The 23,764-nt window shown below is 41.4% G+C and overlaps 1 protein-coding gene across 7 annotated transcripts in view; it reads left to right on the top strand.

Annotated features, from left to right (window-relative positions):
- The window catches only part of ikzf1 (IKAROS family zinc finger 1 (Ikaros)), a 126,742-nt gene that overhangs the window by 87,074 nt on the left and 15,904 nt on the right, over positions 1-23,764 (top strand). For 6 of the 7 annotated variants that reach the window (XM_078538630.1, XM_078538632.1, XM_078538631.1 and 3 more), the window contains 3 exons: positions 17,926-18,186; positions 18,777-18,944; positions 22,246-22,371. In XM_078538630.1, the coding sequence (XP_078394756.1) occupies positions 17,926-18,186; positions 18,777-18,944; positions 22,246-22,371 (555 nt within the window). The remainder of the gene's footprint in view (positions 1-17,925; positions 18,187-18,776; positions 18,945-22,245; positions 22,372-23,764) is intronic. The other variant, XM_078538634.1, reaches the window with a different exon arrangement.

The raw sequence follows: 23,764 nt of genomic DNA, 5'->3' as shown, positions 1-23,764 counted from the left end.
AATAAGAATAAAACTGGACAGATCATCTGGCATCAACTGAGGCACTAGACACAGCAAAGGCACACCCACCCCTGTCAAGCCAGCAAAGGTCTCCTCAATAATATCTGAGGACTTGTGCTATTCTTGGGAGAGCTGCCCCACAGGTTAGTCAAACAAAATCCTGACATAGTCATACTCACTGAATCATACATTACAGACAATGTCCCAGACACTATCATCACCATACCTGGTTATGTCCTGTCCCACCACAAGACAGACCCACCAGAAGTGATAGCACAGTGGTATACAGCCAGGAGGAAATGGCCCTGGGAAGTCTCATGGCATCAGGTCAAAAATGGGCAAGGAAAATGCCTGCTGATTAACACTAACTGCCCTCTACCTGAATCCAGTACTCCATGTTAAAACAACTTGGCAGAATTACTGAGGGTAGCAAGGGCACAGCATGTACTCTTGGTAGGGGAACTTCAATGTCTACCACCAAAATGGGTTCAGTAGCATTGAGCAAACTGACAGAGTCTTGAAGGATGTAGCTGCCAGACTGGGCCCGTGACAGGTGGCGAAAGAGTCAATATAACATAATGACGCTTAATTCTCACCAGTCTACCTGTTACAGATGCCTCTGCCCATGACAGTATTCATAAGAGTGACCATTGCACAATCCTTGCAGAGACAGAGTCCCATCTTCATAGTGCCATACAACATGACCAATGTACTAAAAAGGACAGATTAAGATCAAATCTAGTAGCTCAAAACTGGGCATCCATGTAGTGCTGTGGGCCATAAGCAGTAGCAGAATTGGATACAACCACAATGTGTAACCTCATGGCCTGGCATATTCCTCATCCATAAAGTCAGGGGATCAGCATGAGTTCATTGAGGAAGAATGTCCTCGATGTTGCCAGGAATAGCACCAGATTGGTGTACATAAAAATGAGGTTGCGAACCTGGTGAAGCTACACAGCATGCATACTCAGCAGCGGAACAAGCATACCACAGAGGGAGCGAAGTGATCCCTCAGCCAATAGATCAGACCAAAGAGCTGCTGTTCTGCCACATCCAGTTGTGAACGGCAGTGGACAATTAATGGAACATCCCCATAAGATCATAAGAAATAACGAGTAGGCCATTCGGTCCATCGAGCCTTCTACTCTAGTCAATAAGATCATAGCTGATCTGATTGTGCCTTTCACTCTGCTTTTCTGCCTGTCCCCCATAACCCTTGACTCATTGTAGATCAAAAACTTGCCTAACTCAGTTTTGAATGCACTGCTCTCTGTGGAAGAAAACTCCAAAGATTACTGATCCTTTGAGAGAAGAAATTCCTCATCATTCAATCTTAAATGGGAGACCCATTAACTTTTAATCTGTGTCCTCTAAGTTCTAGATTATCCCACAAGGGGAAACATCTTCCCAGCATCCATCCAGCCTGTCAAGTGCCCTGAGAATCGCATATTTTTTAATAAGATCACATCTCATTCTTCTAAACTCCAATGAGCATAGTGGCTATTTACTGAACCTTTCCTTGGCAGACAGCCCTTCATCCCAGGAACCAGCCTAGTGAACCATCTCTGAACTGCCTCTAATGCATTATATTTCTTTTTAAGTAAGAAAACCAAAACTGTACACAGTACTCTAGGTATGGTCTCGCCATTGCCCTGTACAGTTGTGGCAACACTTCCCTACTTTTATAGTCTATTCCCCTTGCAATAAAGGCCAACACTCTATTTGCCTTCCGAACCACTTGCTGTACCTGCATGCTAGCTTTCAGTGATTCATGTAGAAAGATGCCCAGATTCCTTTGTACCGCAGCATTTTGCAGTATCTCTACATTTAAATTATATCCTGCTTTTCTCACTTCTGGTCAGAGTGAGCAACCTCACATTTTCTCACATTATACTCCATCTGCCAGATATTTTCCCACTCCCTTAACCTATCCATATCCCTTTCCAGACTCTTCATATCCTCCTCACAACTTGCTTTCCTACCTAACTGAATCATCAGCACATTTGGCTACACTACAGTCTGTCCCTTCATCCAAGTCATTAACTAGATAGTAAATTATTGAGTCCTCAGCATTGACCCCTGTGGCACTCCACTGGTTACAGTTTGCCATCCTGAAAATTATCCACTTATCCTGACTCTGTTTTCTGTTAGTTAACTAACCCTCTATTCATGCTGACATATCATCCCCAATGCCATGAGCTCTTATCTTGTGCCTTTTGTGCCTTTTGGAATTCCAAATACACTGTCACAGAATCTTTCACAGAATCTTTACAGTACAGAAGGAGGTCATTCGGCCCATCGAGTCTGCTGGCTCTCTGAAAGAGCTTTCCACCTAATCCTACTCCCCTGCCTTATCCCTGTAACGTTGCACATTCTTTCTTTTTAGATAGCAATCCAATTCCCTTTTGAATACCTCGGTTAAACCTATCTTCGCCACCCTCTCAGGAAGTTTGTTCCAGACTCCAACCAATCCCCAAGTGTAAAAACTTTTCCTTACATCACATTTACTCCTTTTGCCAATCAGTTTGAACCTGTGCCCACTCGTCCTGAGTGGGAACAGTTACTCACTATTTACCCTGCCCGTACCCCTCAGGATCTTGAATATCTCTATCAAGTCTTCTCTCAGCCTTCCTACTCCAAAGGAAACAGTCCCAACTTCTCCAGTCTATCCTCATAGCTACAGTTGTTTATCCCTGGAATCATTCTTGTGAATCTCCTCTGTACTCTCTCCAATGCCCTCACATCCTTCCTCAAGTATGGCACCCAGAACTGGATGCAGTACTCCAGATGGGGCCTAACTAGTGTCTTTTACAAGTTCAACATGACCTCCAAACCCTTGTCCTCAATGCCTCTATTAATAAAGCCTAAGATACTATATGCTTTATTAACTGCTCTTTCAACATGTCTTGCCATCTGCAATAACTTATGTACTTATACACTGAAGTACCTCTGTCCTTGCACCTCAATAGAGTTTCTCCCTTTATCCTATACTGCCTCTCCAATTCTTCCTGCCAAAATAAACCACCTCCCACATCTCTGCATTGAACATCATCTGCAGCTTGTCTGCCCAACCCACCAACACGTCTATGTCCTTTTGAAATTCAGGACTATCCTTATCACAGTTGATGTTTCCAATCTTCGTATCATCTGCAAATTTTGAAATCATGCCCTGAACACCATAGTCTAGGTCATTATTATATATCAGGAAGAGCAAGGGTCACAGCACCTACCCCTGTGGAACTCCACCACAGATCTTCCTCCAATCTGAAGAGCAACCATTTATCACTACTCTCTTGTTTCTTGTCACTCAGCCAATTTCTTAACCAAGTGCCTACTTTCCCTTTTACTCCATGAGCTAGAATTTTGCTCACTAGTCTGTTGTGTGGCATGGTATCAAATTCCTTTTGAAAATCCATATATACCACATTAAAGCATTGCCCTTATCAACTTTCTATATTACCCCCTCAAAAAAGTCCAGCAAATTAGTTAAACATGACTTTCCCTTAATGAATCCATGCTGGCTTTCCTTAATTATCCTGCACTTGTCTAAGTGATTCTGCTACATCTGCTGATTCCCCTTTATCCACCCTGCTTGTTACATCCTCAAAGACTCAGACTTAGAAGTTTCCCATGTCTATTAATGCATGAGGTAGACAAAGTGTGTGCTTCTGCCCGTTTCCATAGCTAGGTTGTCCTGGAACAAGTTGCCAGAAACTAGAATGAGAGCCGTTACTCCAGATCAAGCATGGCTGCCCAGGAGACTCTCCTGCTCTTGCTCCTGCTATAGGCTTTTAGAAGAAGGTTGACAATCACCCTGCTTGGTCACATTATGAATACACCTTCTGTGCCCATCAAGTCCTTGAGTGGACTCAAACCCAGAGCTTCTGGCTCAGAGGCAGGGGCATTATCCAATGTGCCTAAAGACCTCTGTCTGCAAAGAACTGTAATACATTTAAGAAACACAGTTTTCCTTTCACAAAACCAGGTTGACGCTGCCTGATTGTATTGTGATTTTCAAAATGTTCTGCTACTACATCCTGAACAATGGATTCTAGCATTTTCCCATTAACAGATGTTAGACTAACTGGCCTATAGCTTCTTGCTTTCTCCCTCCATCCTTTCTTGAATAGCGGTATTCCGTTTGCGGTTTTCCAATTGACTGGTACTTTTCCAGAATCATGGGAATTTTGGAAGATGATAACCAATGTATCCACCATCTCTGCAGCCACTTCTTTTAAGGCCCTAGGATGCAGGCCATCAGGTCCAAGGGACTTGTCAGTCTTTAGCCCCATTAGTTTTCCTAGTAATTTTTCTGTAGTGATAGTGATTATTTTATGTTCCTCCCTCCTTTTTGCCCCCTTCTTTTCTACTGTACATGGGATGCTTTTTGTGTCTTCTGCCATGAAGGCAGATACAAAACACTTGCTCAAAGTCTCTGCCATTCCCTTGTTTCCCATTATTAATTTCCCAATCCCACCATCAAAGGGGCCAATGCTCACTTTATTAACTCTTCTCCTTTTATATACTTGTAGAAGCTTTCACTGTCTGTGTTTTTTATTTCTTGCTAGTTTTCTCTCATCCTCTAATTTATCCCTCTTTTAATTGTTTTTTTGTCATCCTTTGCTGTACTGAACAGCTCGACTAGGGGCATAGCTAGTTCTGGAGTTCCAAGTCAAGATCAGTGTGTGGCTTTGAGGGGACCATGCAGGTCATTGTGTTCCCATGGGTCTGCTACCCTTCTTCTGAGTAGCAGAGATCACAGGTCTGGAAGATGCTGTGATCAAGGAGATCAAGGAGCCTTGATCAGCTTGCTGCAATGCATCTTGTAGATGGTATACACTGCTGCCACTGTGAGTCAGTGATGGAGAAAGTGAATGCTTAAGGTGATGAATGGGGTACCGATCAAACAGTCTTGGATAGTGCTGAGCTTAAGTGGTGTTGGAGCTGCACTCATCCAAGCAAGTGTTGAGTACTCCATCACACTCCTGACTAGTGCTGTGTAGATAATGGACAGGGGAGGTGAGTTACTCAGTGCAAAATTCCCAGCCTCTGACCTGCTCTTGTAGTTACAGTATTTATATGGCTAGTCCAGTTATGTTTCAGTAAGTGGTAACCTCGAGGATGTTGATGGTTGCTGAAAGCCTAGTGTCCAATTCCATTTGCAACTCCTCAGATAAGGTAGCAGCCTGTGCCACATGCAGCAAGACCTGGAAATCATTCAGGCTTGGGCTGATGTGTGGCACAAATGCTATTTGTCATTAAAGTGTAGGAATATGACTATCTTAAGAGAAGATGATTAGATCCTCTCCCTTTTGACATTCAATGGCATTCCTATCGCTAAATCACCATTTAGCCCCTCAGCCCTGTTCTGCTATTCAGTGAGATCATGGTTGATCTGTGACCTAACCCCATACACACGCCTTTGTCCCATATCCCTTAATATCCATGGATAACAAAAAGCTATGAATCAATGAAATATGCCCTGAACTATTTCAATATAAAATTTTCTTATGACTTTCTCACTAAGGGAGAGATCATACATCATATTGAGCAGGATTCAATGCTACCTCCAGAAGTGGGCTGGGAGGCAGTGGAAGCATATAATGGGATGGGAAGGTGTGGCATGGATATCCCGTAACTTTCTCAACACCCCTCTCTCCCTGATTAAGCCCTGGCTGGGATGGGTCGAGGATGGCTTTTTTGCCCAAAGGCCAATTAGTTAAGGCCCTTATATCACAGAATCAGTGCGGAAGAGGCCCTTCAGCCCATTGAGTCTGCACCAACATGTGAGAAACACCTGACCTACCTAACTAATCCCATTTACCAGCACTTGGCCCACCCATAGCCTTGAATGTTATGACGTGCCAAGTGCTCATCCAGGTACTTTATAAAGGATGTGAGGCAACCCGCCTCCACCACCCTCCCAGGCAGAGCATTCCAGACCGTCACCACCCTCTGGGTAAAAAAGTTTTACCTCACAACCCCCCACAAACCTCCTGCCCCTCACCTTGAACTTATGCCCCTCGTGACTGACCCTTCAACTAAGGGGAACAGCTGCTCCCTATCCACTCTGTCCATGCCCCTCATAATCTTGTACACCTCTATCAGGTCGCCCCTCAGTCTTCTCTGCTCCAACGAAAACAACCCAAGTCTATCCAACCTCTCTTCATAACTTAAATGTTTCATCCCAGGCAACATCCTGGTGAATCTTCTCTGCACCCCCTCCAGTGCAATCACATCCTTCCTATAATGTGGTGATCAGAACTGCACAGTACTCCAGCTGTGGCCTCACCAAGGTTCTATACAACTCCAACATGACCTCCCTACTTTTGTAATCTATGCCTCGATTGATAAAGTCAAGTGTCTCATATGCCTTTTTCACCACCCCACTAACATGCCCCTCCGCCTTCAGAGATCTATGGACACACACGCCAAGGTCCCTTTGTTCCTCAGAACTTCCTAGTGCCATGCTGTTCACTGAATACTTCCTTGTCAAATTACTCCTTCCAGAGTGCATCACCTCACACTTTTCAGGGTTAAATTCCATCTGCCGCTTATCTGCCCATTTGACCATCCCGTCTATATCTTCCTGTAGCCCAAGACACTCAACCTCACTGTTAACCACCCAGCCAATCTTTGTGTCCTCCATAAACTTACTAATCCTACCCCCCACATAGTCATCTATGTCATTTATATAAATGGCAAATAATAGGGGACCGAGCACAGATCCCTGTAGTACGTCACTGGACACTGGCTTCCAGTCACTAAAGCATCCTTCTGTCATTACCCTCTGTTTCCTACAAGTAAGCCAAGTTTGAGTCCACCTTATCAAATTGCCCTGTATCCCATGTGCATTTGCCTTCTTTATAAGTCTCCCATGTGAGACCTTGTCAAAGGCTTTGCTGAAATCCATATAAACTACATCAACTGCACTACCCTCGTCTACACACCTGGTCACTTCCTCAAAAAAATTCAATCAAATTTGTTAGGCATGACCTCCCTCTGACAAAGCCATGCTGACTATCCCTGATCAAACCTTGCCTCTCCAGGTGGAGATAGATACTCTCCTTCAGAAATTTCTCCAATAGTTTCCCTACCAGTGACGTGAGACTCACTGGCCTGTTGTTCCCTGGCTTATCTCTACAACCCTTCTTAAATAGTGGAACCACATTAGCTGTCCTCCAGTCCTCTGGCACCTCCCCCATGGCCAGAGAGGAATTAAAAATTCGGGTCAGAGCTCCTGCGATCTCCTCCCTTGCCTCCCTCAGCAGTCTGGGACACAAATCATCCGGACCTGGAGATTTGTCCACTTTTAAGCCTGCCAACACCTCCAATACCTTGTCACTCCCTATATCAATTTGCTTAAGAACCTCGCAGGCTCTCTCCCAAGTTCGATACCTTCATCCTCATTCTCTTGGGTAAAGACGGACGTGAAGTATTCATTCAACACCCATAGATTGCCCCCTTGGTCCCTGTTGGGCCCGACTCTTTCCCTGGTTATCCTCTTCCTATTGATATACTTATAAAATATCTTGGGATTTTCCCTATTTTTACCAGCCAGAGCTTTCTTATATCCCCTCTTTGCTCTCCTAATTGCTTTCTTAATTGCTTTCTTATATGGCCCTTAACTGACACTTAAGAGCATCATGCTGCCTCCACTGGCATTCTGCCAGCACCAGGTGGGGACCATGTCAGGTGGACGACCTGCGAGCTAAGCTCTGGTGAGTAAGCGTACAGCCTACTGAGGGGTGAAATTCCTCTTTCTCCAGCACCCTGTGCCAAACAGAGGCACCTATGATAGAAACATAGGAAAACGACCCTCCCACTCCCCACCCTTCTCGCCAGGGTCTACCTGACAGGCCCCAGTGATCCCCCCTCCCCACTCACCTTGGTCCAGGGGCTAGAGCCACAATTCTTCCCGTAGGCTCCACTGCAGTGCTGGCAGTGGCCACCACTCCCAGAGCTGCTTCCAGAACTGGAGAGCTGCTGGCCTCTAATTGGATATCCAGCCCCACACCAAGGAACCGAGTGGGAAATTGCGCCTGGTGGAGCTGGGAAGCTTGACAACAGCCAGTGTGCTATCTACTTGGGACTTAATCCCACTGGGGTCCCCAGAAATGGATGCGGCCTGGTTGCTACTGGCTTGTCAGCCAGTGGATGGGCCCACCACTGCAACCATTAAATTCCACCCACTGTCTGTAAAATCCGCTTTCTTTTATACATATATTAGATGATTGTCAAATATATTCTCTAAAAGGAATTCAGCAGGATCGAAACTAAAACCCTTTACCTCAGTAGTACCAGATATTTACAAGTCTGTACTATTTATACTTAGTACATGAAACAGTCCAGATGCAGCAGTGTCAAGTTACACAGCCATGATATCAGAAATCTTATTGGCAATGCTTGATAAAAATATGCTTGGGTGAAGTTTCAAAGTCACCCTGTTTAGAAAATATTCTGGATAAAGCATAAGAAACTTTTAAAACTCACAATTTCTAGGAACGTAACAGGATTTCACTGTACCTGGTATGCAATATCAATGTATCTGTCATAATTTGCACCATATTTTCATGGCAGGTCAAATTCAATATAGATGTATGTATTTGATTTTGTACTCTATCACATAACACCTCTCTGAAGAGGTCTACACATCTGCATTAACAAAGGGAATAAAGCAGTAAGCAATAAAGCCAATTATGTGGTAGTGATAGTTGTCCTAAATTGAGTTGTTGAAATTGGCAGTTTCCTTGGATAAGAAGCTTTTCAACTTTTTTCTGCAGTAAAGGCAGCAATGAAGAAAATAATCCACGGCACCTACATTGCTATTTTTGTTGAACATCTACAAAATGGAAAGAATTTTATTAGCAGCTGAAATACCAATCTGTCTTTAGATAATCACATCACAGAATTGTAAGAAGATGTCAAAGAAAGAATAGGTCTTTCAGCCCATTGAACTCATCAAAACTAGCATTGAATTACATTATGAACTTCCCAATGCCTTGGATTCCACCGAGAGAGCATTACCATTATTAATTACTCTTTTACTAAAGATTTGTTTCTCCAAGATCGGAATTGAATTGGTGTTTCATAAATGTATGTCTTCTTCTACTGACCTTAAAATTATATTCTGACTTAAATTCATTGAATGAATTTAATTTAATTCTTTCATTTAATGCCTTATAGACTTCTTTGAAATTCCCTTTAATACGTACTAAGGCTGAAATTCCTGGTGGTCTGCTATGCAACACAGTGGAATCTTTAGCCACCCTAGCCCTAAGCTGGATACCCTGTCCCAAAAACCATTGATAGTGTCTTTTGCAATGCCAGAGAAGATATATCAGTATGATGGAGAGGAGGCCCAGCAAGGCTGCACAGAAAATCCTCTTCAAAGGATCTCTGCTCCCTGTGGCGCAAATGGACCTCTATGCTGGCGTGAGTTCCGCTTAAGCCGAGAGTGGGTGTAAAAAGAATAATATGCTGCAAAAACCTGGAACGAACCTAGAGATGTCCCATCATGTTGAGGTAGTGGGTGTGAGGTGGATAGTCTAAAGATTCCTCCTTGCTCCACCTAACTGGAAATAAAGGGCAGTCTAAATGAGAGAGAATTTTCTCTAGACTATGTGAAATAAGGAGTCAGTTTTATTAGGCTGATAGCTTTGTGCATTGGAAAATCATAGGCAACCCCCCCCAGCCATTTCCAAGTATGCACTACCAGTGGGTGAGACTCCCACTAATAATCCACATTCGTAAAATTGTTTCTGAAGTTTCTCTCATCTTTCCTCAGACCTCATCTTCAGATGGCCAACCATTCTTATCTGCCTTCTCCCTAAAGGTTCTTGAAGTGTGACCACCAGAATTGCACACTGTATTCTAAGTGATGATTGCACCCCCCACCCCTCACCCGTACGTCTAAAGCCTCAACATAACTTCCCAGTCTGATGTTGTGCCTCACACAAATACTCAACCGATGGACATATTGATATGCATCAGTATGTTCAAAGCACTGTATATCAGGGATTATTTAGATGTTAAATCTCTGCCCTTTCGTCTCAAAAATTATTTTTTTTGTGAATGTTTGTCCCTGCAAGAACCTGAAAGTATGATTTATATACTGGATGAATGACACAACATATGTTTTCAATAACATTCTTTCAAAGTATAATTGTTCCTTACCAAAGCATGTTATATTTGCCAGTCATTTTATAAGTTATTAATCTTGTGTTGCACTAATTCTCCCTGTACGAACTTTGAGCAAAAGGACATTTTAGCAACTCCATAACCATCTAATCTCACTATTCTGCAAATAGAACAGCTGCTGTCAGCTTATTAACAGTCTTGGGTGACCCCTTCCGAGTCTACTTTTATAGTTACTAATTATATATAGATCCCCATGTGATACATAACTGGCTAACCACTCAAAAACTGATCATCAGTTTGGTTGACCATTTATTATTGACAAGTTCTGCATGTTTCAGTGTGTTTATTTTTAATGGAACAGTAAATCACTGATATAAAAATACATTTTATGTTGATGAACATACAAAAATCATCTATTTTAGGGTGAGCAGTGTTTTCTTCATTATTTCCTGATAGTAAATTGATGAAAAATCTAAACAGGCAGTTTTTACTAAAACAAAATGTCAAGCAGATCGAAGAATTCTGAAGTGGTTTGATTATTTGTCCTTGGATATTTGGTCTCAAACAATGAGCCCAAAAATTCAGTGATAGTCATAAATCCCTCAATACAGTTGAGACATTACAGATTTTGAACACTTGCTCTGCTTAACAAAAACTGAATACTTGCTGAAACTACATGTTAAGTCCGATAATATGCAAACAGTGCTATGGAGTGATTTAATAAAATGTTAATGATTCAATCTTTGAAAATAGACTTTGAGTAAAAAGGATTTGTTCCAATGAAGTCCGTCAGAATAAAGAGCCGGATAAATATCTGGTTGGGATTGAAGATTATTAGAATACAGATGGAGAGAGATGATTGACATGTCGTGAATCTGCGATCTCCCTGCTGATTAACCCACATCTTTAAAATTGACCAGTGTTGATTCATGTAGATGTGGTGACAGAAAAAAAATGGAGTTTTCTTTGTGGAATCTAGGGTTCTTCATACAGAGCTTTCTCTTTGTAAATTAAATTATTGGGGTGGAGTCCCTGCATGGATGACAGTGCTATCTATTACATTACTGAGGAGCAGTGTAGAGATAAATAACAGCTAGCACATTATTTGTAACTGACAAACCTTTGACCTATTAAGGTCTGGCATGTGTGCAACTCTTTTTTAGAGCCTTAGTACCTTGTTAATCAAACTAATATTGTAACCGCTTTACAAAACCGAGGAGGAAATGGCCTCTTTAATATTACTGTACCATGTGAGGCCATTTCCTCCACAAACACACAAATGTACAGATGTGGAAGTATGCTAGAGTTTTTAAATTAATTGATTAATGTCTTTCAGGGGTAGACAGAAGTTTTCAGCTGTTTAAAAAAAAGTTCCGAAGACATGGTGCCGTTACTTTAAAAAGCCTCCCAAAATTATCACACAAGTTAAACTAAATTTCAGTCAGGCATCATTATTACAGTTGTGTGAAAGCTATCAAGAATTTTTTTCCTGAGGCTCAAGTTCATAATGACATATTTGACCCTGAGATGAGTTTCCAACCACATACATGCGCTATCATCAGGATTGTCTATTTCCAGCTCCGTAACATGGACCAATTTTGCCCCTGCGTCAGCTCATCTGTTGCTGAAACCCTCATCGATGCCTTTGTTACCTCTAGACTTGACTATTTTAACTAATTCCTGGCTGGCATCCCATATTTCATGGTCCGTAAGCTGAGGTCATCCAAAGCTCTGCTGCCCATGTCCTTATTTATGCAAGTCCTGTTCACCCATCATTTCTGTGCTCCATTTTCTCCCTGCCAAGCAGAATCTTGATTTTAAAATTCTCTTCCTTGCTTTCAAGTTTCTCCATGGCCTTGCCCTCCCTATCTCTGTTATCTTTTCCGGCCCCACTACCCTTTGAGATATCTGCACTCATCTAATTCTAGCATTTTGGGCAACCCTGATTTTAATTGTGCCACCATTGCCAACCATACCTTCAGTTGCCTAGGCCCTAAGCTCTGGAATTTCCACCCTAAACCCCTCCATCTCTCTACCTCTCTTTCCTCTTTTAAGATTCTCCTTAAAAACTACCTCTTTGGCCAAGCTTTTGGTCATCTCTATTATCTATCACTTTATGAGCTCATTGTCCAATTATACTTCATATATCTCCAGTGAAGCACATGGGGTGTTTTATTACATTAAAGGTGCTATATAACTACAAGTTGTTGTAATGCTGATGTTCCTGAATCTGGCTTTACAGAGCTTCAGCCAAAATCTGAAAAAAATGGAAACTTGTAATAGCAGTTTGTTTAAATTGAAGTTTCATTTAAGGTTTGCTTGCAGGAAGGATGCTGCATGTTACCATCGGTGTGGTGAAAAACAGTTGATTTAGGTTCCATTGTACATCCAATTTTAATCATAATTAACTTGTATTTGCTTCATTTAGCAGTGAACAATCTATGGGTTTAAATTATTCAAAGAGACAAATTAATTTTTGCCATATTATCCTTAAACATTGGAAATGTGACATAAAGCAGAACATAGTGTAAAGACATCATGGATCAGTCAGTATGTAAAGGCAAAAGATAGGTTAAAATTCTGGGTATAAATTAATCGAATAACTGAGTTTAAATTTATGTGATTGGATATGCAAATTGAAGACTGTCAATCTGATGGTAATATTTTAACAGGTAGCAGTGTGATGAAAGGCTATTATGCAAAACCATAAGAATGGCAGGATTTAATAAGATAAGGCAGTAAAAATGTTGTTGTTCTATCTTCTATTGCACATGCTTTCGCTGGGGCTACAAACGTGGTCCAAAAGCCATGGTTTGAAAGCTTTATTAATTGTTTTCCATTTATAAAATGTATAAAGTACTCTACATCGTGGCATAACTTAGAGCTGGAGCTGACTTGATGAATTGTGGAAAAAGATCTTTAAATACGCTAAACGCAGCTGCCCGGAAGAGACCCTTTTTTCTCCTGTTCTCAAGTATTATATCTCCATCAGGGCTTACAAGCTGATGTAACTTAGTTTCAAAGTGTAATCATTACTGGTGTATTTTCAATTATTTTTCATAATGAAGTTTTCATTATTAATTCATTTTATTATTAAGTGCAGCATCAACCTAAAACAAGCTGGAGTCATAGGCATTCTTTTTCAAAGATATGCCAACAGGAATTGCAGATAAACTAGCTGAACTCAGCCCTTTTCATGTAGAATAAGTGGAGCAGCAGAGTATGCTAAGAGCAGAAGATTACAAAATTAGTTGTGTTGCTCACTTAAAAGTGTCATGGTTGCAACTTAAGGAAAAAAAATCTTTTGTGGCTGTTCCTTACTCACAAAAACATCCAGTGCTGTTGACACCACCATTTCATTCAGAAGTGCTGAGTTGATGATTCATCTCAGCCTCCTCCGAAGGTCCTCCACATTACAGATGCCAGTCTTCAGCCAATTCAATTCGCTCCGTGTGATATCAAGAAATGGCTGAATGCAATGGATACAGAAAAGGTTACAGCTCCCAATAGAATCCTGACTGCCGTGCTGAAAACTCATGCTCCAGAACTAACCGTGCCTCTAGCCAAACTGTTGTAGTACAGCTAGAACACAGGCACTTACGACAAGTGGAAAATTACCTATGAATGCCCTATCTGCAAAATGCAAGTCCAACCTTGCTAATCACCATTCCGTGAGTTTACTCCCATCATCAGCAAAGAGATGGAAGGGGTCATTGATGGTGCTATCAAACAGCACTTATCACCAGTGTTCACCGCTGCTAAGTTTGGGTTCAGCCATGACACCTGACTCCAGACCTCATTCTAGCTTTTGATCAAATATGGACAAAGGAGCTGGAATCCAGAGGTGAGGTGAATGTGACTGCCCTTGGCATGAAGGCAGCATTTTACTGAGTTAGCGTCAAAAAGCCCGAGTAAAATTAAATTCAGTGAGAATCAGGGGAAAATTCCCCACTGGCTGGAGTCATGCCAAGCACAAAGGAAGATGATTGTGGTTGTTGGAAGGGCAATTATTCCAGCTGCAAGATATCACGGAAGGGATTTCCTCAGAGTAAATTCCTAGGCCCAACCACCTTGAACTGATTCATCAATGACCTTCCCTTCATCTAAAAGTCAGTAGTGGGGATGTTTACTGATGATTACACAGTGTTTAATTGTATTCACAACTCCTCTGATAATGAAACAGTTCATGTATGCTTGCAGCACGACCTGGGTTATATCCAAGCTTCGGCTGATAGGTAACAAGTAACACACAAGTGCTGGACAATAACTATCTCCAACAAGAGACAGTCTAACCACATTCCCATGATATTTCATGACATTGCCATTCTCAAATCCCCAACTATCAACAGCTTAGGGATCACCATTGATCAGTACGTAACTGGATGAACCATGTAAATGCTGTAACTGCAAGAGCAGGTCAGAGGCAGTGAATTCTGTAATGAGTAATTCATCTCCTGATTTCCAAAGCCTGTCCACCATATGCAAGGTACAAGTCAGAAATGTGATGGAATACTCTCCACTTTCCTGGATGAGTGCAGCTCCAACACTCAAGAAGTTCAACAACATTCAGGACAAAGCAGCTTGCTTTATTGACACCCCATTCACCTCTTTAAACATTCACTTCCTTCATCACCAACACACAGTGGCAGCAATGTGTACCATCTACAAGATGCACTGCAGCAACTCACCAAGGCCCCTTTGAAAGCAACTCCCAAACCCATGACCACTGTCAACCAGAAGGACAAGGGCAGCAGGTGCAGGGGAACAGCACCATCTGCAAGTTACATTGCAAGCCAGACACAATCCTGTCTTAGAACTATATCACAGTTTCTTTGCTGTTGTTGGGGCAAAGTCCTAGAACTCCTTCCCTAACAGTACTGCGGTGTACCTACACCACATGGACTGCAGTGATTCAAGATAGTGAGAGGATTTGAGTACAGAAGCAGGGATGCCTTGCTGCAAATGTACAGGGCCTTGGTGAGACCACACCTGGAATACTGTGTGCAGTTTTCGTCACCTTATCTGAGGAAGGATGTTCTTGCTATAGAGGGAGTGCAGCGAAGGTTTACCAGACTGATTCCTGGGATGGTGGGACTGAAATACGAGGAGAGATTGAGTCGGTTAGGATTATATTCGCTGGAGTTCAGAAGAATGAGGCGGGATCTCATAGAAACCTATAAAATTCTAACAGGACTAGACAGGGTAGATGCAGGAAGGATGTTCCGGATGGTGAGGGAGTCCAGAACCAGGGGTCACAGTCTGAGGATACGGGGTAGACCATTTAGGACTGAGATGAGGAGAAATTTCTTCACCCAGAGAGTGGTGAGCCTGTGGAATTTGCTACCACAGAAAGTAGTTGAGGCCAAAACATTGTATGTTTTCAAGAAGGAGTTAGATATAGCTCTTGGGGTGAAAGGGATCAAAAGATATGGGGAGAAAGCAGGAGCAGGCTATTGAGTTGGATGTTCAGCCATGATCATAATGAATGGCGGATCAGGCTCGAAGGGCCAAATGGCCTACTCCTGTTCCTATTTTCTATGTTTCTATGTTAAGAAAGTGGCTTATCACCACCTTCTCAAGGGCAGTTGGGGATGGACAATAAATGGTGGCCTTATCAGCAGTGCTCACATCCCATGAATAAAAAGGAATACCCAGTTTGTGTAATCAAATACTTACTCATTAAAGCCATTGAGTAGCTACCTAAGTGAGGCGGAATCTTCTGCTGTCACTGGTAGCGAGCTTGGAGGCGGGGAGGGTATATCATTAGATGGGGTGGTGGCATACTGGAACCTGACTGCCTTCCCGTCTCTGCCAGGATTAAGTTCTGGGTAGGAAACCCCATGGTTGACTTTTGCACCCCGTTACCTAGTGAGACCCTTAAGTGGCCAATTAATGACCACTTAAGGGCCTCATCCTGCCACCACTGGTATGAACCCATTGGCGGGCAGGCCTGTCAATATGCAACGTAAATGACAGGTAAAGTGATGTGGCCTGCTTGTCCCCTCTGCAGGGTGGGGTGATGGGAGGGATGCCTCTCAATCAAAGCCACTCAGTGTCTGATCCAGGTACTCAAAATCAGGAAGGATGGGGCCCACTGACAGCCACCCCTTGCCCTTTCTGTCAACCCTCCTACACCCTTCTCCTCATGTTCCCCACCTCGTGAACACCCCCCACACCCCTCACATTACTTACCTATGACCTGGGTCGCTCTGTGATCCTTGGACTCCAGCAGGTGTTTTACCTGCAGCAGCCACCCTGCGGTGCTGCTGAGCATAACAGCTGCTAGCTTCTGATTGGCCAGCAACTCATGGTAGGCAAGACTCCCCACCCCCACCAGGACCCTAATTCCAGGGGGAGAATTTTCCCCCTGTCGGGTAGGCTGGTCGGGAATGGGCACTGGCTGGCGCGGAGTCGATTGCCGCTAACGTTTGCTGCGCGCTGCCATATTATGTGGGCGGGCCAATTAAGGCCCGCCCAGCGTGACGTGCACATGGAAGCGCTTAGTGCTACCTGTGGGGGCAGGGGGAGGAGGGAGAGTCGGGGCCTGCACTCTTTCGCGCATGTGAGTGCAGCAATCTCCCTGAGGCACAGAGATTAATTTCATTATGAAACAGTGAAAAACAGAAAAAAAATATTCAGATATGTTCCCTCATGTGACAGTGTCACATGAGCTGGGACATGTTTATGAATTTTAATAAAAATTTCTATTTGATTAATGAAACCTCTGATTACGTCATCTAGTGAGGCCCTTAAGTGGCCAATTAATGACCACTTAAGGGCCTCATCCCGCCACCACTGGTATTAACCCATTGGCGGGCAGGCCTGTCAATATGCAAGCATACATGACAGGTAAAGCAGTGCGGCCTACTTGTCCCCTCTGCAGGGTGGGGTGATGGGAGGGGTGCCATGGGCGGGATGAGGTTTCAGGTAGTATCTTGTGTTTTCTATCTCAGAATAGGTCGTCCAACATTTGATTGGATTGGTTTTTAATTAAGATTGGAATCTTTCAAGCAACCTAGGGCAATTATACAGATGTCATGAGTAAATTACTGATCCATTCTTCATAGCATTGAACAGGAGAGAAATAAGCTTGAGTTGGCCTTTATATCCAGAGGGCTAGAATACAAGGGGGTAGAAGTTATGCTACCTTGAGTACTGTGAGCAGTTCTGGACAGCACATCTTATGAAGGCTATATTGGCCTCAGAGTGTGCAACATAGATTTTCCAGCAAGGCCCCTAGATTCCAAGGGCTAAATTACAAACGTTATGGCAGAAAATAGGGTTGTATTTCCTGGAAGTTAGAAGATTAAGATGTAATTTGGTCAAAGTTTTCAAGATATTAAAGGGAGCTGATAGGGTCGATAGAGGAAGAACTATTACAACAGGGTTGGAAATTGTAAGATGAGGGGACATAGCCTAAAAGTCAGGCTTTTCAGAAGTAAAATTAGGAAACACCCCTACACAATAAAGGACAGTAGATGTTTGGAACTCTTACACAAATGGCTTTTAATACTAGGTTAGTTTTACATCTGAGATTGATCTTTTTTTTTTGTTAGCCAAAGATATCGAGACAGGCAAAGCTGGTTACATGGAGTTAGTTCACACTTCAGCCATGATCTCATTCAATGTTGGAACAGGCTTAAGGAACTGAATAGCCTGTTCTTGTTCCCATAGATAACCTGTGTTTCCTCATCTCACCCCTTCATATATAAAATTATTATATTGTCACTATTTTGGTATCATGTCCACATCTGTTATATTTTGTGTTTCATTTTCTTTCAGCAAATTCTATTAAAATAGAAACTCCGAGTGATGAAGAGAATGGGAGAGCCTGTGACACAAATGGTGAAGAGTGTGCTGAAGACTTACGAATGATAGATACTTCTGGGACTAAATTGAACGGATCACACAATGGCCAAGGCAACAAAGCATTTTCTGGAGTTGGTGGCATTCGACTTCCAAATGGCAAGCTGAAGTGTGATATCTGTGGAATAATTTGCATTGGCCCAAATGTCCTCATGGTGCACAAACGTAGCCACACTGGTAAAAACAGGCACCGCTTTTTTCTGTTTTTTACCTTCATCATTTCATTTGGATTTTACTATGCCGCATTTTTGCATGCCATTTCCAAAAAAAAAATCATAACTGGAATAGCAAAGTGCTTCACATTTAAAATGAGAATGTGATGCAGAGATTAAACGAGATCCTGAAATGCATTTTTAATAAGTTTCCTTTTTTTTCTTATTCATTGCCATTTCTTTTTTTTTAAGAACTACTGAAAAGCCACATTAAAAAACAAAATGCCACAACATTCAGAATCAAATCTGTTTATTCTGAAACTGCTGATCAGGAAGAGTAGCTCTTAACACACAATGATGCAGGCACTCTATTTAAATGAGTTTGAATCTTCATTGTGATGTGCCATTTCGATTTAAAAAAAAATTAGATTTTTCAGATCAAATTGACCCAGTCACTGAAGCGTTGAGAAACTGGCAGGTTTAGTCTGAATGCCTCATGTTATATCAAAACTACAGCTGGCAGAAATTAGAGAACAGTAACAAAGATACATCTTTTTCTGAAATTCCATGCTTAATATATTGTTTTTTTGCTAACAAATATACTCTGTCTTGCAGGGGAGCGCCCCTTCCAATGCAGTCAGTGCGGCGCATCTTTTACTCAGAAAGGCAATCTACTTCGCCACATTAAGTTGCACTCTGGTGAGAAGCCATTCAAGTGCCATCTTTGCAGCTACGCCTGCCGCCGTCGAGATGCACTCACAGGTCATCTGCGGACTCATTCTGGTGGGTATATATTTTAACAATGTGTGCACCAAGTTACTCACCAAATAACAGACTCATAAAATGAAAACCAGAAACTAGTGTTGCTAATGCTAGCAGAGGAATGATTAGCATGTTCACACCACATTCTTTTGATCATCATTTTAACAGAGGGAATACCTGCCATTAAAATAGCAGGTAAACAAATGTCATATAAACAGGCATCCACAAATGCCACTAACAGTAAGTCCTAGGCTTGTAAGGTATTCATTGAGTGCGACTATTATTTATGTAGTTTTCTCTTTGTCTTCTCCAAATTTCTGGTGCCATTCAATTAGATCAGTTGGACAATCCCAGTTGAGGCCAGATAGCTCAACACAGACAGAGATCTTGAGCCGAAGAGCTTCCTGACCTTTGTAACTCAGTTCCACAGTCATCTGTGCACTTACCAATTGGAGATTTAAAACAAAAAGAATTCTGGAAAGCTAACTTTAATTTTATTTTATATTTAAAGCTATAATTCAGCATGTATATCAATCATCCATGCCCAATAGAATCATCATAAACATAAAGCCTAGTAATTAACTGCACAATCTAAATTCAGGAGGGATCACCATCAGATCAAAATTGCAGGTGGATTACAATGTCTGAAATATGAAAGATGTACTCTGGAGTATCTCCCATCAGATTGTGATAAATTGGAGAATATGGTCTTCAATCTGTAAGTGGTTGTATTGTGATGTTGACAATGGGAGGTGTTTGGGAGGTTACAATAGTTTTGTGACCATATGGGAGACTGTGTGGTACAGTTAGAGGAGGAAAGAATGTATAGGGCGGGTATAGACTTTTACAGTTTAGTGTTAAGCAGGTAGCATTTGGAATGGATAATAACTAGTTTAAGGTAGGAAATATTATGGACAGTGAGTATTTGACAGATTGGGGTAGCTTGCAGTTGGGAAGTTAAAAGCTTGTATTGGATTTGGAGAGGCAAAGTGCATAGTTGAGGTAAGTGTACATTTTCAAGATGGACAGTGATATTGAGGTAGTGGGTAATATAGAGTATTTTTTTTCCCTATTAGTTCTTAGAAGACAGATGATGTTATGTGCTGCCTGCCTCAATAGGACCAGGTGTAGGAAAATCGTAAATCGTGACCTCACACGCAAAAGCAGGAGGAAATTAATTTTTAGTCTATCAACTAGTCATCATTTTGCTTGTTCCATATGAGATATTCCAGTATTCAAATCAATTGTTGCATTTCCCTGTATAACAACAATAACGTCAGCTCAAAATGTATTCTCTGGATATGAACGACTCGATATAAATGTTATTGTTTTCCTTTCCAAAGAAGTAATGTGTTGCCTGAGTTATGTTGCAGGTTTCAATTAAGACTGATATTTGGTTTTCATTCTGATTTTTCTTAAATAGAACATGTTACTAATAAGATTGCACAGCCTCTGTTGTATTCTTCAATATCTGCTCCTCTATAGCCTTCAGCATTGAAATTCTAACAAGTTTAGTATAATGTTGTAGTTTGTAGGTAGTGTTTTTTGTTCCATACTTGTGAAACACAGATTAATTAAGGAATGTAGAAAACTGTAGGGGAGAAAGTGGTGCAATGCAGATTTACTTAGACTCCCCTGGGGCATACAGCACCACAGGCTGCTACAGGTGCGACCCACACAGTGTTCTTCATTGATATTATTGGATTTTAGGTTCCCCGGGGTCTGGTCAGTTTTTGGGTGATTTTTTGATCTAGCTCATACATACAAAGATTGTTCAACAAATTCTAACATGTTATATCATTAATTGTACTAAATTGTCAGGAATAACTTTAATACTGCAGTATTAACTTTATACTACCAATTTAAATGCTTTAAAATATTTAAATCAAAATTTAAGGTTTCATAACTTCACTTTTGGTTTGCCTCTTGTCCATTTTTCCCATATTTTCTTTACTTCCAAATCTAACTTTTATAGGCTTTCTCTATTTTGACAATTACTTTAGATTATTTCTTACTCATTTGTATGCTTTAACTTTATTTTTACTTTTAACAACAACAACTTGTAATTATATAGCACTTTTAACATAATAGAACATCCCAAGGTGCTTCACGGGCTCATTATGAAGCAAATTTGACACCAAGCCACATAAGGAGGTATGAAGTCAGATGGTCAAAAGATTGGTCAAAGAGGTAACTTTTAATGGGTGTCTTAAAGGAGAAAAGAGAGGAAAAGAGGCAGGGTGTTTTAGGAGGGGACTTCAGAGCTTAGGGCCGCAGCTAAAGGCATTTCCACCATTGGTGGAGCAAGTAAAATCAGAGATATTCAAGAGGCCAGAACTAGATAAGCACAGATATCTCAGAGGGTTGTGGGGCTGGAGGAATTATGGCGATAGGGAGGCGAGCAGCTGTGGAAGAATTTGAAAACAAGGATTTGGGAATTTTATACTCGAGGTTTTGCTTAACAATGGAAGTCAGTGAGCATAGAGGCATTGGTTGCACAGAACTAGAAAGAACACAGGCTTGAATGAGCGTTTCAGCAACAGATGAGCTGAGAGTTGGGAAATGTTATGCAAGTGAAAATGGGCAGACTTAATAATGGTCTGGATATGTCATCAAAATCTAATCGTGGGGTCAATAATGACACCACAGTTGGAAACAGCCTCAGAGAGTTGCCAAGGAGAGAGGCGGAGCTAATAGCTAAAGGGAATAGATTTTGTAGCAGGGACCAAAGACAATTTCCTTAGTATCTCATTGAACCTGATCCAATTCATGAAAATGGCAATAAGGATGATAGTACAAGGTGAAAGAAGATGATAATCGAGACTTTGCACCATCATCCCTTTTGTTATGTAATTTCTCTGGCCTTCCACCCTATCACAGACATTCTCCTTTGTTCTTTAGCCTGCCTTTCTCTGCTTCTATACTTGCTTAAAATTTGTTACGTCCCTAACTTTTTTCAGTTCTGGCAAAAGGTCATTAACTTGAAACATTAACTCTGTTTCTCTCTCCACAGATGCTGCCAGGCTTGCTGAGTATTTCCAGTATTTCTCATTTTTATTTCAAATTTTCAGCACCAGCAATGTTTTGCTTTTTTATGATAACTGGTTGGTAGCTCGGGAACCCAGTGTTTATGATATGAGTTATTTCATCAGACAGACCACAGGATCAATAGATGTATATCTAATACAGTTCAGTGATGGCTTAAATATTGCATGAAGCAGATGGAAGTGCACATTCTCATAAAACACAAATATTGATAACAAGTTATAAAATATGAAGCCCATTCTATATTCTTATAAGACCTCTTCCTTTTTGTGTGTAGTTGGAAAGCCTCACAAATGTAGCTATTGTGGGAGAAGCTACAAGCAACGCAGCTCACTTGAAGAACACAAAGAACGTTGCCACAATTATTTGCAAACCATGGGACTGCATAGTGGTATTTATTCAGGTAAAAAAAAATACTATTTCATGATTACATAGGATATACAGCAAAGAAACAGGCTATTCGGCCCAACCAGTCCAAGTTGGTGTTTATGCTCCACCCGAGCCTCTCATCTAAATCTCCCATCTTAACCATCTATTCCCCTCTCGCTCTAATAATAATCTAGGTTCCCCTTAAATGCATCTATACTATTCGCTTCAGCCACTCCCTGTGATAGTTTCACATTGTTAATACTCTTTGGGTAAAAAAGTTTCTTCTAATTCCCTATTCGCGTTCTTGGTGACTATCTTATATTGATGGCCTCTAGTTAGGCTCTTCCCACAACAGAAAAATTGTCTCTATGGCCACTCTATCAAAACCTTTCACAATTTTAAAGAATTCTATTTGATCACGCCTCAGCCTTTTTTTCAATAGGGAAGAGACCCAACCTGTCAATTCTTCCTGATATGTATAACCACACATTTCTGGTATCATCCTTGTAAATCTTTTCTGCACCCTTATAGTGCCTTTTTTAATACAATATGGTGAGCAGAACTGCACACAATACTCTTAAGTGTAGTCTAACCGAAGTTCAATACAGATTTAGCATAATTTTCTTACTTTTCAATTCTATCCCTCTAGAAATAAAGCCTAGTGCTTGGTTTGCTTTTTAGATTGTAAGAAAACTTTTGACAAAGTACCAACTTGGATAAAAGAATTGGTTAAGGATAGAAAACGACGAGTTGTGGTACATGGTTGTTTTTCTGACTGGACGATGGTAGACAGCTCCCCAAGGTTCACTGCTAGGACCACTTTTTTTGATAAATATACAAAAATAACTTGGATATTGGATACAAAATTTCAAAATTTGCTGAAGATACCAAACTTGAAGATGTGGCTAACAGTAAGGATGATACCAATCGACTACAACAGGACATAGGCAACAGAATGGGCAGAAAAGTGGCAGATGGAATTTAATACAGAGAAATGTGAGATGATGCATTTTGTCAGAAGAGATAGGGTGAGGCTATATAGACCTAATAGCACAGTTCTAAAGAGTGTGCCAAAACAGAGGGGCATGATGGTTCATGTCTATAAGCCTTTGAAGGTAGTAGGGCACATTGAGAGAGTAAAAATAGAGAATGCTGGAAAGTCGTAGCAGGTGAGGCAACATCTGTGGAAAGTAGCATTTCAGGTCAATGACACTTGATATTGAAAGAGTAATTAGCAAATCATATGGGATCTTGGGCTTCATAAATAGAGGTATTGAGTACAAAAGCAGGGAAGTAAGTTTTGAGAAGCTGGAGCTAAGGAGATTGCAGGGAGATTTGAAAGAGTTGTACCAGATTATATTATGTTTGAATAGGATAGACAAAGAAAAGCTGTTCCCATTGGCTTATTGTACAAGGAATTGACAACA

The sequence above is a fragment of the Cetorhinus maximus genome, chromosome 3, assembly GCF_964194155.1.
Source record: "Cetorhinus maximus chromosome 3, sCetMax3.hap1.1, whole genome shotgun sequence".
NCBI lineage: Eukaryota > Metazoa > Chordata > Chondrichthyes > Lamniformes > Cetorhinidae > Cetorhinus > Cetorhinus maximus.
The sequence above is the reverse complement of the archived record's forward strand: the minus strand, read 5'-3'. Positions and strand labels throughout refer to the sequence as shown.